The 16,058-nt window shown below is 38.2% G+C and overlaps 1 protein-coding gene across 5 annotated transcripts in view; it reads right to left on the bottom strand.

Annotated features, from left to right (window-relative positions):
• Window positions 1-16,058, bottom strand: part of STARD9 (StAR related lipid transfer domain containing 9) — a 106,318-nt gene that overhangs the window by 50,755 nt on the left and 39,505 nt on the right. For all 5 annotated transcript variants that reach the window (XM_027458580.3, XM_027458585.3, XM_027458581.3 and 2 more), the window contains 5 exons: window positions 9,647-9,763; window positions 7,493-7,525; window positions 7,345-7,406; window positions 6,631-6,743; window positions 2,178-2,247 (listed from right to left, as the gene is read on the bottom strand). In XM_027458580.3, the coding sequence (XP_027314381.1) occupies window positions 2,178-2,247; window positions 6,631-6,743; window positions 7,345-7,406; window positions 7,493-7,525; window positions 9,647-9,763 (395 nt within the window). The remainder of the gene's footprint in view (window positions 1-2,177; window positions 2,248-6,630; window positions 6,744-7,344; window positions 7,407-7,492; window positions 7,526-9,646; window positions 9,764-16,058) is intronic.

Raw genomic sequence — 16,058 nt, 5'->3', positions numbered from 1 at the left:
ACCTTTCAAAGGATCCAAAAAGCTTCATATGCCATTTTCGGGTATCTCTTCTGTCACAGGGCTGTTGCACCATTAGAAGAGGCCAATGAGATTAGCAAGCCTACAAGTACCAAATGAATATTGTGATTCACTTGCGTAGCACTTGCTTGCCTTTCCCATATGGACAGGTTAGACCTCAGGTTCTAGCCCTCTGACCCATGCATTCTGGCTAGCAGGTACCAGATGCAGGAGGAGGAGCAACAGTGGCACTCTTCCACTCTGTAACAAACTTTTGGAAATTCTACTTTCCTTGTCTGTCTTGTCCTTGTTTGGACAAACCCAATGAAAGAAAGGTTTTGCCCACAGCTGAAACAAAGTCACAGATCCTTTCCTTTGTCACTCTTGAAGTTTCTCTTGAATACAAAATTACTCATTATTGATTATCAGTTACATGTGCAGCCTTCAGCGTCAGTTTTGTTCATCTTACATTGACAAAAGCAGGTACTTTTAGTAGCGGAAACAATTACTATGGGACCATGTCTTTATTTTGAGCCCAGCTATCAGAGTACTTCAAAAATAAACTGCAGTAGAGCACAGCAGCTGCGTGCCTACCACAGGAAGCCAAAAGCAGAACTCTGTTTGTTACTTGTTGCTCCCTGCTTTCTACAACTTCACAAACGTGACCAAGCACTGCCAAAAGCTACAAGTAGTCTAGTGCATCATAACTATAAATGAGCCTTAACTGAGGAAGCAGAAGAAGGTGAACTAATCTCCAAGATCTTGGAGGAGGAAGACAAACAATTAGGTAAAGGGCAGAAAACAGCAAACAGTTCTAAAAGGGGCAGAGAGTACAGGGGAACAGCACTGAAGTTTATAAAGCAAAAGTGAAAGGCACCAGCCATATGCAAGGGCGTGATCTTTCCTACATAAACCTCCAGGCCATCATGCCCCATCAGCTCCCCTCCTGCCTACAGCCATGTGAGACAACTGCAATCTGTTCCCCACCCTTCTCCCCCTGTAAGAGCTTGCTGATTTACATGGGGCAGCATAGGCCAGGCTGCAGATGTTTAAAATTAGCCAGACTGCATTTATAATGTGCTAATAAATACTCAGCAGAATATTTCATAAAAATAAAGACCATAGGTAAATAGGAGTATAATCCAAAACAATTTTTTAAAAGTTACCCAGAAAGAGAAGTTGCCTGGCTTCACACAAGTGACAAGGTTTGAAAATTCAGCATCAAAGAAACCTACACACAAAATACTGAAATTCTGATTTTGTTTTCTCTGTTTCTTCTGTTTCCTCAGCAATGAGACCACTGTAGGACAACACTAGCAGACAGACTGGAATTTTGCAGTTATTACGAAAAGCTCCCTTCTTATCATAGAGGTACATCTATTGATCACTAAAAGCAGAAGCAGCAAAACTTAATCCTGCTGTATATTCTATGTTTTTATGATAATGCAGCTTAGTTTTTATTTACTTCACAGTGCCACTAATATTCTAGTATCTCAACACTTCTTATAATAAGAAGTAATTTGAATCTTGGAACTGTGATTTAGTTTTGGGGGGTCATTTCAAATTATACCCTTTTCTATCACTTTAATGGCAATTGTACTGATGTCCAAAGCTGCCTGTAAAAAAAAAAAATCAAACAAACAAACAAAAATCTTGACTAATGAGAGCCAAAATTGTCAACTTCATTGGTATGCCAATTCCCACACTCCTGTCCTGGCAGATGTTTGTGATTTGGAGTAAGAACAACAACAAAACTATAAAATTCTAACAGATAATTATAAAACAAATACACTATCTTTTCAGCTGTTATATATCGTTAAGTTACACTAACAAATGAGTTGAAAGCTATGCAGGCTACATAAGGAAGTGGAGAAGAAATAAAGCCTGTTTACAACAAAACATTTTCCTGGCATGCATTTTTTATTCCAGACAGATGGCAGAATATTGTGGGTAAATCAGCATGGGTTCAGTTATGAAGAAATGTGAGAAATTCGTTAAACAACTTAATGAGTCCTTGTAACTGTTATTGTGGATAATATGAAGATATGTAGCATCACACATGCTATCTGACATTGTATCACAGACAAAGCATTGGCAACACTGGATGTAAAACAAAAATAAAAGAAATCCAAATATGGTGAAAGAAGTGTTAAATAAAGATGGTTTGTTTTAGAAAATACCTTTTAGCTATTCCCTCTTCAAGAAGTTCTACAACTTGCTTGTAGTCTGTAACTAAATGTTGAGATAATCCTGCCAAAGATTATAAAAGAGTTGAATGCATATTTTTGTCAGGAATTTTCAGTCAGTTCATCTTATTAATCGCTGGGAAATAATAATAACAATTCATTCAAACATCAGAAGCATAACAATACTACTGAGACACCGGCCTGTTTTATGAGTAGTTGCTCAATTAGTTATGATTTAAAAAAATAAAATATAGCAGTATACCTTTCTGATGCAGTGACATCAGTATAAAAATGCCTTGTACCTTTAAAGTACAGACCTTTTCCAACCTGTCTGTAGAACAATGGTATTTAAAAATATGTATGACTGAAGCTCTGTAAGAAATCTTCAGCTATGTCATTGCTACTAATTGGGTTCACACCCTGTAAAGAAGCTTTTGGTCACTGCCTCTGAATAATGGTTCTGCTCACATGACTAACAGAATTAGGAACCATCTACTGCGAATATTTACCATTTATTTAACTATATTTGAGTCTGCAACACTGAGGAGTCTTCACACTGTTCTCCCCAGAGGGTACTCAAATATGAAACCCGTGGCCTTTTTACATCTTCTGCTTCCTGTACATTCTGTAGTTGATTTTATTATTATATTATTATAGGGGTAAAAAAAAAACACAAAACACAAACACAGAGAAAACAAATGAAAGAAATACTGCATTGCAGAGCCAACTGAATCAGTGATCATTGTGACTAACATGGCCCCAGTGGAGGGCAGCACACTGCTATGCTGTAGTGGCATTTTCAGCACCTTACAATATGCAAATTCTAGTAGACACACAAAATTAATTTCAACAGGCTTGTATTTCACATAAATCTGGTTTAATGTGCCTCATTTGCATTTTACGGTGATGATTAGTTATCATTTGTACTGCAGCAGCTCCTAAAAAAAACCTCAAGTTGTGAAGAAAGTCTTCATGCAGTCCAGGGATAATTTTTTTTCCCCTCATGACTGCACTGATTCAGGTTTTGTTTTATTGCAGACCACAGAAGTGTGAATGAAGGCAGAATACTGAAAAAAAAATAATTTATTTGGATCAAATAACATATATGGTGCTAGAACTTGATCCAAGACGAATATAAAATTCAACAAGACTTGAAATGGGTATTTCTGACATTGTCAGAGCGTCCATCCTTAGATATTAACAAGTTACATAGCTTTAAATGAAAGCAAAATCTAAGCCAAAGATAGTTGTTAAAGAATTAGAATATATTCTGACATGAACAAAAAAACAAAAAAAGAATCACCCACACTTCAAAAAAGCCCCTCACACACACAAAGTATAGGATGATTTTCAAAGCAAAGCTTTTCTTCTGCTCTCCAGTGTTGCTTTCCAATACAATAATTCCAGAAGTCATCACATTTTCCATTTGAGAAAGAGGCCTTATTTTTCCAATAGTTCTGGGATCTTCATATCTCAGAATATGGAAACCATCATACATTGTTTTCCCCTACCATTTTTCAGGGTTTTACTTAACTAAAAATACTTTATATAATGACAGCATGGAAGAAATTGTTGCCTATCCACGTTTCCCTAAGTAATGGAATACTGAATCTAACACAGCGTTCTAAAACATTTTGTTTTTCAATAAGGTAAATTAAATTTGTAAATATTGCTTGAGAAGGAACAACAAAGTGTTTTTTTTTCTGGGTGGTGGAGAAAGAAAGGTCATCTTCAAGTCCAACAGAAAGATCAAAACCTCTTGCTCATATAGAAATCTGTCTCAGAGTAAGACTGAATCTCCCCCAGAAATCCGTCTCAGAAACAAAATAGATTGCATCATTTCCTGATTTAAGAGAGGCTGATTCCTTAACAGTGCAACCATCTGTGAGGGAGAAGTTTGAAACGATTCCAATCTAAAGCACTGGAACACTTTTAGCATTTTAAAGGCTACAATCTCACAGCCCTTACGTGGAAAAATGATGGGCTGGAAACTATTCAAAACACTTAGTGTTCAGAGCTGGGACTTCCTGACTGGGCTTGCAAGTGGAAAATACATTGCCCATGATAATGTGAATATCAGAGCAACTAACCATCCTTAAAAGGGTTAAATTCTGATTTTCCTCTGCCTGTTCTTCATCCAAGTGCAAACTGTACTCTGGGTATCATTGACACCAACCACACAACTGACACACTGTCAATACACTGGAGGGCACCTCATCAAAGTCTGCAGACTTCACAATTACTGATAGCTTGCAAGAAGTATGATGCAAATACAGATGCTAGTCCTTAACAAATTGGGTATTACTTAAGTTAACCTTTTTGCATTATCCTTTTCCCTTACACTACAAAATTAAAAAATCTAATCAAAAGGAAACTGTTACAGGATATTTTAGTACTCTAACACAGAACTGTTTTACCCAGCATTTTTAGATTTGTTTAAGTAGTAAGTCCTGACTCAAAAGGGGTAAAACAAAATAAAAAAAAAAAATCAGAACTGGAGTAGAAACGACAAACTTGGCCTGGAAGGTTCCAGATGAAGACAAAATAGTGACAAAAGGCAAGCCAGCCCATTGGCAGAAGCTATAACTTCATTTACTTTTGAAACAAGGAAACTCCATTATATGTAGCCAAGGAATCACTGGAGATACAGTGCTGAGAAAAGGGATGAAAATTGCCAAGGAAGGAAGCAGTTTAAAGACCTTTTCTTGTGTGGTGAATGAGCAGCTGCAAAAAGAAAATAATTAGTATCTGTACTCCACCAACAGTAATGTTCTCTGATAACGAGCAGGTAGAAAGAGAATCTTGGAAAGGCCTCAATAAGGGCCAAATGTCTATGGATCTGCTTTTCAAAGAATGATAAGTTTGCCATACTAATGAGACCATCAATTCATCTATTTTCCAACTCTCCTCGAACAGGATGCTGATGTGCTGGGAAAACACAGCTGAAATGACCAGAATGCCAGATAGTCTCTTGTGTATAGGACCATGCAAGTTAAACACTTCCCAAATGCTCATTTCAAATTTTGAGAGTAATCAATAACAACCGTCAACTGTTAGATGTACTGTTACTGATATGCAGGTGGCCATTCAATCCCTGACTCAAACAAGTCACCCTAGCTGCTGTCATATCTCAGCTTAAATCTCTGAATTGAGGATAACAATATGACACGTAATGATGTGATAAAGAAAAACAGGAGACAACTGAACCAGGAGAGAAAAAAAGAATTTACAAAATGAACAGAAACAAACTCTGTATTTAAAAGACAGAACTAATCAGTATTTGATCTCATGTGATAGAACCAATAAAATTCTGTGTGATATGCATTTTGCTTATTAAATGTATACCTCCCAGGTGTTACAACCCATTGGTGGCCAGCCAAGCACTTTCAGAGACTCTCATACCAGAGGCAAGTTTGGAATTCTGCACACTGCAGAGACAAGGCAGGCTGAAATGTATACATTTGGTTTCTAAACAAACTTGCCAATTTCTGAAACTTGCAACAGTTCAGAAAAGGTTCTTCCTTCTGATCTTGGCTGTAAAGTTATGCTGTATGATTGGCACTAGTGCACTGATTTTGAGATACGGTACTTTTTCCAGACATTGGTCAGATAAACTGCAATGTAGCAGGCAAATTTTATATCAGTGATAATTTACAAAGGAACAGTGGCCAGATTCCAAGTTAAAGCTATGCAAGACCCTGAAGAAAAGGTATCAATCAAAAGTGGAAATGAACTGGAAGTACAAAAAATATGGGAGAAGATAAGAACTAAAAATAAGACAGACATCTGAAATGGAAACATAAGTGATTTTTGTTTTCATCCAGTCTCTTCTGTCACCTGATTTGAAAGCTATGATTCACTAGAAAACACAAAGACACCTGAGGGACTGTAGTTGCAAGTGTGAGTTAAAAAGTATGTGATATTTTTGTTTGTATAACTGACTTTTATAACCCATCCTGTGCTTTTTGAGTTTTAAGAATGGAAATTAAGCATATTGTGTTCTCATTTGGGTAATACAGATTTTAATTGCTTCTCATGGTGCAGTCTAGAACATCAAGCAGCTACTTTTTTTATTGTTATTTTACAAATATACTGCTGCCAAGGACTGAAACAGATACTAAAGGGACCTTAGGCTGGTCTGTACAATCCATTTAGAGCTGATGTTGGTGGATCTCTTGCTCAAGTTAGATGTGAAACAACAAAAGCAAAACACTGTGACCTACACCTGGAAAGACAAACAAAACAGTGTGGGATATACAGTCCATGGGATAACAGAGGCAAAGGTTGCAGAATATTATACATGTTCATATTAGCAAGAAAAATATTTGAGGAAAGTAACTGTGGAAGAGTGGAAGCAATTAGAATCAGGACACAACATACACAATACTTAAAGACTTGATACACATTTACATAAATTTCTGATGCTAGTAGTGAAACCCACTCTCACCTTGTACATATGGTCCTGTTTCAGGGTGTTCTCTGACTCTGAGTGTGTAAGGTTTCTTGTGGTCTGACTGTTTTAGCAAATCTCGGACGCGCTCATTATATATTTCTAGAAAACTGAAAAGCAAAAAATGCAATGTTAAGTGCACACAACTGGAAAAAAACACACACAGAAAAACAAACAAACAAACAAACAAAAAAACAGAAAGAATATACTTAGTGTAACTACCTGAATCTTGCATTGACATTCTTGACAAAGTTAATTAATTCATTATCTCTGTTACTGTTCCTTCTTACAAAGTGCATGTTAAAGAACTAAGAGTAGCAAACTTCCAAGAAGCAAGAGGCATCAGGCAATTTAAAAATTCACAAAATCTGCTTTTTAAACACTAGTAAGCTTAAATCCTCAAGTTTCTAGCTGCAGTGCTTAATTAAGCCAGTGGAAACCATGGAAGGGAATGGAGAACTACGGCTCAAATTTAGGAGTTAAACAGGAAGCAAATTCAGCTGTCTACACAAAAGTGAACAGACAGATCTATACTGAGATGGAAAACTAACACCAACACTTTCTCATCATTCCCCTGTGTTCTCCCCCATGTTCCAAAATTATTATTATCTGAGAAAACAGAAACAAAATAAACTAGTCTCTGCTTTGTTTGACTACCGGAATGTATTTTTGAAAGCATCCATAGGATTCCCAAAATGATGACAAACTTACCTGACCTTTACTCTGCAAGATGCTGTCTGGTCTGAGTAATCATCTTTCCTTGAAAAGAGGCCCTGCACAAACCAGTTGATGTACATTTTAAATCCATCAAGAAAATCTAACAGCTTAAACAATTGCAGGTGAAATAAAAAATAAGTACCTCACATATACGAGGTGTCAGCCCAATGGATGCCTTCAAATAACAACACAAAAAAAAAATTAAACAATATACTTTTTATCATTGTTGCAAAATTAATTTTTAAATAACACCCAAATAATATGAAAAGGACAGAATCATGGCACAGCACTGCAGTTATGACTGTATGGTAGATTACAACACAAACCACTCTGTATTGCAGTTCAGAACAGCATGGCGGTGCCCTACTACTCCAGCTGAAGCATCTAGCATGGGACTAGTGTACTGTGAAACGTCACCTGTCTTAGCTTCAGTGAAAATGCTTCTTGTAGCAAAGGTCATTTAAGAACAATTACACAGCATCAATACGAAATTTAGAGACTTCTTGGGTTAGATCTAAGCACTGTTCAATGTGAAGATGCTGGGCATGCCTTTGTCAAAGGTGTTGCAATACAGCTAAAGCCAGGAAAATACAGACTATTTTGACTGGTTCCAGTATTTTGTTTTTCCTTATTCTACTTTATTTTTTTGTGCTATGGCATCACAGAACTTTCAGTTCCAGAGTTATAAATATGGCCTGTCAGAGAAAAGGTATTGGCTGCTAAAAACACTCAAACTACCCAATTTAAAATTTGCCTCAACAGGCTACGCAGCTCTGCTTTTGTGTAACAAGCTGTTCTGACATGATTACTCACACTTTGGTGACTGCAACACCCTGAGAAAGATTCTCAGCCTTAGCTGGAATCTCCTTGCTGAACAGCATGAAAAGCTTTTGGAGGGTATGCTCAAAGAGGGTTGGGGGTACAGAGAAATTCCAGATTCTTCAAGTAAATATACTTCCATGGACAAAAGTTCAGTTTAGACCAAACACTTGATTCTTGCTAGTTATGAACACTATTTCACAGTGAATGCATATTACTAAAGATTAAATCAAAGCTGGATTTCATTAGAGAAACAAACCTCTCTATCAGCCAGAAATATCTAAGAAACACGACTACCTGGAAATTTCCTTAGAAAGAAATAATGATAATTTCAAGAGTTGGCTATTTTGAATTGCTAAAATATTTTCAAAATAATTTAATACAAATAGCCTAGTTCATCTCTTCTTAACTTTTATTTTAACATTTCACAGAGTTAAGCTTGATTTAAAACAAAACAGAGAATCAGGTCATGATCTGACAAAATTCAATTGGTGATGTCTGTGGGTTAAAAATAAGTAAATAAACCCAAACTCTTGTCAAAAGCAGAAACCATGCTAGAACAGTCTTTTTGTATCTCTGGAGCTTGAACAAATTTTGTTTGTATTTCACTTTATAAGTTGAATTAGCATAAGGGAAGTAAATAGCTGCCCACTCAAAAAAAAAAAAAAAAACACAAAACAAAACAAACAAACAAAAAAAAAAACACAAAACAAAACAAAAAAAACCATTAAATAGAATTTCTCCTTTTAACAGACAACTCACACTTAACCAACAACCAATAACATTTATGGATAGAGATCAAATCACCTTGTGTTGCAGCCAAACACAGCAATTCCTCAACTGACTCCCATCAAACTAAGTACCAAGGATAAAAGGGCACTGTAAGTGGTTCCTGATAGCCAAGTAACTTAAAATGCAACAGTTTCTAAAAACACCATTCAATTCATTTCAAAGTTGTAAGCAAAGCAAATAGTAGTTTCTACAGGCCAAAGTATAGCTTTTGCAACAGATAAATGTCTCAAGTAGATAATGAAGCTTGTTATAAAAGCATTTCTTTGAATTATTTCCAGATTTTTTGTGAACATAATTTAATTTCAGCATGGCTAAGATTGCCAAAAAAAAAAAAAAAATCCATGAGAGGGAATACTTAGCATTATCTTGAGCTATACTTTTCTGAAAAGTAGAACCATTCAGGGATATAGATTTTTTGTCTCCTAAGACAGCAATAAGTTTCACAAATGATAAGATAAAGAAATAAGAAATATTTCAACACCACCACATTTGCTATTTTTTTAGCTGATGCTACATTATTTACTTAAGTGTAAAGGCTTGCCTCTTATTTTATATATAAAAAACACCAAGAAAAAACATACATAAGCATTCTGGTAAACCAGCACCGTAATGACAGTTTAAGAATAAAACAATGTTTCTACATCCCATCCTCAACTGTAAGTGTAAAACAAATGGTGTAACTCACAGGTGTTCCCATCATTGTGTAAGTTTTTCCTGAGCCTGTTTGTCCATATGCAAAAAGGCAGATGTTGTATCCTCTAAATGCACCTGACAACACAGAAGTGCCAAGGTCCTGGAACACCTGGAAAGACCAATAGACACAGAACAGACCATGAGTAACATACCTCCCTAGAAACATTCTGCATTATTTGTGAAGCTTTCAGCTTTAGCAACACCATATGAACAATGAGCTTCATAGCATTTGTATTTCTAATTTATCAGGCACAATGTTAAGTGTCCAGCATTCGCCCGTCAGATCATCCAGACACTGGTACGACAAGCACAAACCGAGCACTGTTTAACTGTGACTTCCTGCCTGCCTTCTTTTATTTTATGCTTAAAACAGAAGACGTATAAATTCTTGAGGATCCTCTTGCCCCACCCACCCATATTTTTATAGCCCTCACTATAAATCTAGCAGAAAAGTCACACACAGTGATGTGCCTTCTGCTGCTCATAACACAGAGCCAGGTATGGCTACTACCAAATCAGTATCAGTGGCTTTCAGACCTCACATTGGTCTCACTGCAACTGCAGAAGTTGGGCTGTGACAGCTAGACTAACCATACTGCAAGGTTGGGATAATGGTTCATTTTGCTTTCCCTTTCCTTTTCGGAGACCCAGCTGCCCCAAGTCGTGGCCATGTTCTCAGAACATCAAAGCTTTGCCACAGACCAGCTGAAAGGACACCTGGCAAGGTTTTCTAGGAAGCACACATTGGATCAAAAGGTTCCAGTAGGCAGGCCGCCAAGCCCTTAACACAGCATTAGCCTTTCAAAAGAAACGTTGCAAGTATTAACGATTTTGCCATTCACATAGTAAACTAGCTAAGGTATATAGAATGATGCATAGGATTTCCGTTACCAGGTCATTTGGTTCTCCACCAGACAGATAAATATATTAATTTGATATACAATTCCATAGAAAAATGAACTTCATAGTTATCACCGCTCCATCTAAAGTGCCCAGAAGAGATTAAAATCCCCCTCCTGAGACTTTTATTTTCAGATCATACTTCAACTCAAACTGAGGCAAGAAGCTGATTTTCATCTGAAGAATCAATCATCCCCATTTGGAAGAACTTGACTACCCCTGCCTATACGTGTAAAGGTATGTAGAATGTGGATGTATGTAGAATGTAGAATGTATGCAGAATCTGCTGCATTCAGATTATCAGACTGAGGACCTTCTCAATTCAAAGAGGCCCATAAGTAACACCGAAAGTAACACAAAACATATGGACACAGACTAGGTAAGGGTCAACAGAGGCAGAGACAGGGTCCAGTAAGTCTCTGGTGGGCCACGAAGAAAATGACATGTAGCTTTGGAGAGGGCCAAGCTGGACTTGTTAAGCAACAAGCCAGGGGAAATAAGAGGAACAGCAAGATTTGGGATACTTGAGGTGCGACTGCAGGGCTACGCAAAGCTTATTAAGTATGTTTAAGGGAAGGGGACTGGGGAGGAGGAAGGTGTGTAGAAGTGTCTGGACTCACACGAGCAGCAGATCAGTACGCTTGTCTGACTGAGCCCCATACCTGACCACCACAGTCAGTCCTATTTTTTTATTAAATAATTTCTTGATGTTCCCATGTAACCACGCACTCTACCCCACGCATGTGCTGTAAGGACCAGATGCCAGCAGCTGGCGAGACTGGAGTGAGTTTGGGGCTGGTGATGGAGCCAGAAGGTGAGCAAGCATCACACCAGCAGTGCCAGCAAGTGGAGTGAGTGAGTCTAAGTACCAGCAACTGAAGCAGGACTGTGTACCACAGGGTCTATGTACCAGCAACTAAAGGGAAAGAGCAGGTTGCGTGTCTTGGTATCAGCAGCTAAAGAGGGGACCATGGGTCACAGTGCCTGGGTTCCAGCTGCCAACTACCAGGGTAAAGCAAGCAAGGGTCTTGGCCTCAGAGCTGAGAGCCTGGGTGCCAGCTGGTGGCCAGGGAGGCGATGGGAAGAGAGGGGTTTGGAGGGCTGACATTTTCTCTTAACACAGTATGTGTTGATGTGCATTTGCGCAGTTCGCTGGTAAACTTCAAACTGGATGTGCCAGTGAGCAGAAGGTCCACAATCCAGCCAAGAATATTTAACAGACAGAAGGCCCATGCTGGTAGCTGAGGGACTCAGCACAAATGGGGCTTGTGAGCACAGGCACGCCTGCTAGTGAGCAGCAAGCTGGGGTACCAGGTAAGTAAAAGACCCGCACAGCAGTTAGTGCTGCTGAGGCTCTGGGCAAGAAGACAAGATAGGCCCACGTGGTGCTTCTGTGGCAGTCAGCAGGGGTGGCTGCATCAGCATCCTGTGGCCTCTGCCCCTGCCAGCAGCTGTGTTGTTGGGATGCAGACCGAGACTCATGCCTGGTTAAACCCACAAAGTGGAAAGCAGCTGCCCCATTCATCAGTGTGGGATAAAGACAGCTCCAGCTCTCCAGGCACATAGGGCTGGCATCCAGGGGATGGGCAGGAGGGACCCCCAACTCCAGGAGTCCACAGGAGTCAGTGACCTTACATATCCTTCCTTAACTGGATTGTTTATTATTATGAACAACTAATTGTAGTCTTAAATAATTAAATGGAAGCACAAAGTCCAGAATACAAACAAAGAACTCCTAGTTTGTTTGCAACACATGTGGCTAATAATGCTTTATGAGGAACAATATACCATAAAAAGGTCAATTTTTAAAGACAGAAAAACTAAAGTATATAATAGCAAAACACATCGGTGGTGCATAATTGAAGGATGAGTAAAAAAAATAACTGACATTATAGTGCAATGGTTAAAAGTTATAGTGAAATTACAAATACTGTCACACTACTTTACAAATATTTGTATATAGAGGGGCATAGAAACAAAATATTTGCCATCACATCAGTTTAGAAGCTGTATATAGATCACACAAAAAGAGAGAAGGGGCTTAAGAAATGAATAGTACAGAAGCAGATGAAAATGTGAATTTTAAGGTGCCACCATGTAAGGAAAGTGCATAGTTTAAGAGAAGAAGTGAGAAAAAGAAAGTTCAATCCCAGGAATTAGTTTGAGTGTTAGCATCAGAGTACACTTTTAGTGGGCTAGGCAGAAAGTGAAAGCTGTCCATTCAAAGCACCAGACTAAAAAAAGGTGAAAAATCCAGAACAACAATTACAAAGTGGGTTCTGAACCTTGTAGGTAAGTAGGAAAAGTTGTACTTGATATGGTAAGGGGAGAGGAAAGTTTCTTCTTTCCAGCAGCAAAATGGAATTACCACTAAAAATCCTCCCAGAGTTTTTACAAAAGCAGTTATTCTGTTACGCTCTTCAGATCTAAGTGTCTCCTGATTCCACAATCAGAACTGAGAGAAAAATGTTCCTTATAAATCATGTACATATTGGAAAGTATAAAATAAGATCACAGGCAGCATTTTGTCCATGAGACTTGCCTTCTGAGTTGTGGGAAAATACAAAAGCAGGGATTAAGCTGGGGGTTGGGTTTTCTCAGATGTTGCTTGTAGCAGTGCTTCAACATCTGTTTTTACTTACAGCCCATCTTCTATATGGAAGCTCCACTTAAAAATAGTAATTGCATAAATATAGAAATCTGTGCAATTAGTTCTGTTGCTTTTTATTTTACTTGATTGGTGGGATTCAGCAGGACTGAGCACAGTGGGATTTCTTACATGAGTAAGGGCTGTGGAACTTGACCCTGTATTTGTTTCAGAGAGTTCTTTCACACCATGTTCTGAATCTTCCACTGCTCCTAATTCACTGTTTATCACATTTTATACCTTGATTGAATTCGGCCACATGTGGATAGTATGTGGTATGTCCCTATGCTGTCCCAGCATAGTTTCTGCTTCTAAACTTAGTGATGATTTGTTCCAGGGACCCTGCAATAGTTGTAACAACCTGCTAACTAAATAAGCAATCACATCTAACACCTGGAGCTGAACATCATGCAACACTTGACCATAATCATGTCATTGTTTTAGACTGCAGTGATAAACATCGAGCGAGGTACATCTTAAACAGCAATTCTGACCTTTCTTTTCAGTAATACCAATGTAATCCCCCCGTTCTCAGTGAAGTTGTACTTAAGGAAGTGATGCTGTAAATATGGTGCTGATCTCTATAACAGATTAATGTGTTTTTCTTCAATAAAGTTACTTGGAAAAGCATCTGAGAATTAATGACAGCACTGCAAATCACTGTAACTGATTCTTGGCATGAATCATCCATCAACACAGGCTATAAGTCACGTTCCTTGACATCGTACAGCCTATAGATCAGTCTCATGAGTTCAGAAATCTGCTTAAGTAATCGCTGACAGTAAATCTATACACCAAGGACAAGACAGGCACTCAGAACTGAAATGAGCATGGAGGCCAATAAAGACTCACTAGTTACAGATACCAGTTACTCATCATGCAAAATGATTGTAATACAGTCCTTGAGCCACCACAACTGTTTCCCCAAGGCCTGCAGTGAACCCTGAACTTTCATTCAGTAGAAGCACTATTAGGGTACCTTCCCTACCCAGCCAGCACACAGAACTTGTAGGAACCTAATATCCAAGATCTCCACCCCTCTTTCAAATCTGGTTCAACCTAGCCAGTTTGTTCAAAAATTACTGGGAAATGTGGGTGAGAAACAGACAGCCACTACAAAATTGCATTTCTTCATGAAATTGGGATAATAGATTGCAATTGCCACATATTCAGTAGAAACTAAGATTTCAGTAGTTGTACTTGATCCTTCCCTTCTAACTTGAGATATTCTATCATTCAACAACTAATTCTCTTGTATATTCTTCCTGCTCTGGACATGCTCCAGCTCATGAGCTGAGGACTTCCACTGAGCTTCCAAACTGGACTGCTGTGATCCAGAACACATCTAAGACAAAACACTTAAAATCAGAGCAGAAGGAAGCTCCTCTTAAGTGAGCAGCTCAATGACGTTCAGCGGCTGGGAATGTGAACACAGGAAGAAGGAAAGAATTTGAGCTAAGTTCAAAATGGCAAGAGACAGATCTGAAGATTGAGAGAAGGTTGGGGAACAACTAGGCAAAATGACTACTGAGAACCAGTAACAGTGAAGGGAAAGAATGGAAAGAAATTGGGACTGATAAGATGAGGGTGATGGAGCCAAACTGGGCAAAGTTAAGGGATGAAAGGTGGGAGTCATGTCCACTGAAAAAAAAGTATTAGTGGGAAAAATGAAAGAAAGGTTGAGTTTGGAAGCCAAAGCACGGGAAACCATTTGACTGAGAACAGAGAACGAAGAACCTCAGTGAGAGAAGTGTAAAAGTCAGAAGTTTTGTGGATCTGAAGTCCAAAGGGTAGGACTTGGCAGCAAACAGGATGGAATTGGAGTCAAGTGGTATAAAGGAAAATAATAAGAAAATATAAGGAGTATTATTATCTCGGAAGTAACAGAACAAGGCGAGTGTGTGCTCCCTTCCCTTCAAAGTATCAATATCTAACAAAATCAGGAATTTTGCATGTCTCATGGTATACACAGAAGTGGCCTATAAGAGCGTGTGTACTCCATTTTGGTTTAGAAACCTGCATGTCGTATGGTAGAACCTCTTACAATTGAAATAAATGTAGCCATTAAAAGTATCTTAATTTTACAATAGTTTCCTCATTAAGAAATGCATTTCTTTCTGAAGGTTTGCCACAGATCTTTAGGAGTTATTAATTGATCTATTTATAACAGAAAATCTTCACAAGCTGCCAAACCTTTGGGATAGCAACACTAGCTATGTCATCCGCAGAAAGTTAGAAACTTGGAAGAACCTCATTTTATTTCTAGCTTTGTTGTTGAAACTTTTGCATGGCATTGTGCAACTCACTTAACGTTTTTATGGTCCAATATTCCTACAGGTAAAATGTAAGTAGAAAATTGTGGGATGTTCTTGCTAGTGTGTAGCAATCTCCCTGGGATCTTGGCTTAAATTGCTGTGGAAGTTCTGTGCCAGTTATGGTGCTCTGTATCTCTCCAGCTACACTGCACTCTTTGAGAGAAGAGCACTGAACTCCGAAGTCCCAGGTACGCTACACTCTGTTACATTTACTCTCCATTAAATATACAGAGCTATTTAGATGCTTTAATTCGAACATGTTCCAAAAGAGCCCTTCTTGAATTGGAACTTAAGAGAAGATATATTACTACAAACAAAACTGGGTTATTCCAAAGACAATGCCATAACCCTATGATGATAAATGAATTACAATTTCAAAAAGTATTTATTAAAATCCTACTAAAAGCTGAATTGGACTGTTTTGTATTTGTTCTGATAAATTACCCTCCCTCATTTGTGAGTAGAAATTACAATTAGTTTAGTTGAAAGTCTCAATTTAGTCAGAAAAGCCTCTTAGTTTTAGTGTACTGCAGATAAATTGA

Source organism: Anas platyrhynchos, chromosome 5, assembly GCF_047663525.1.
Source record: "Anas platyrhynchos isolate ZD024472 breed Pekin duck chromosome 5, IASCAAS_PekinDuck_T2T, whole genome shotgun sequence".
Taxonomy (NCBI): Eukaryota; Metazoa; Chordata; class Aves; order Anseriformes; family Anatidae; genus Anas; species Anas platyrhynchos.
This window is presented reverse-complemented; position numbering and strand designations above follow the sequence as displayed.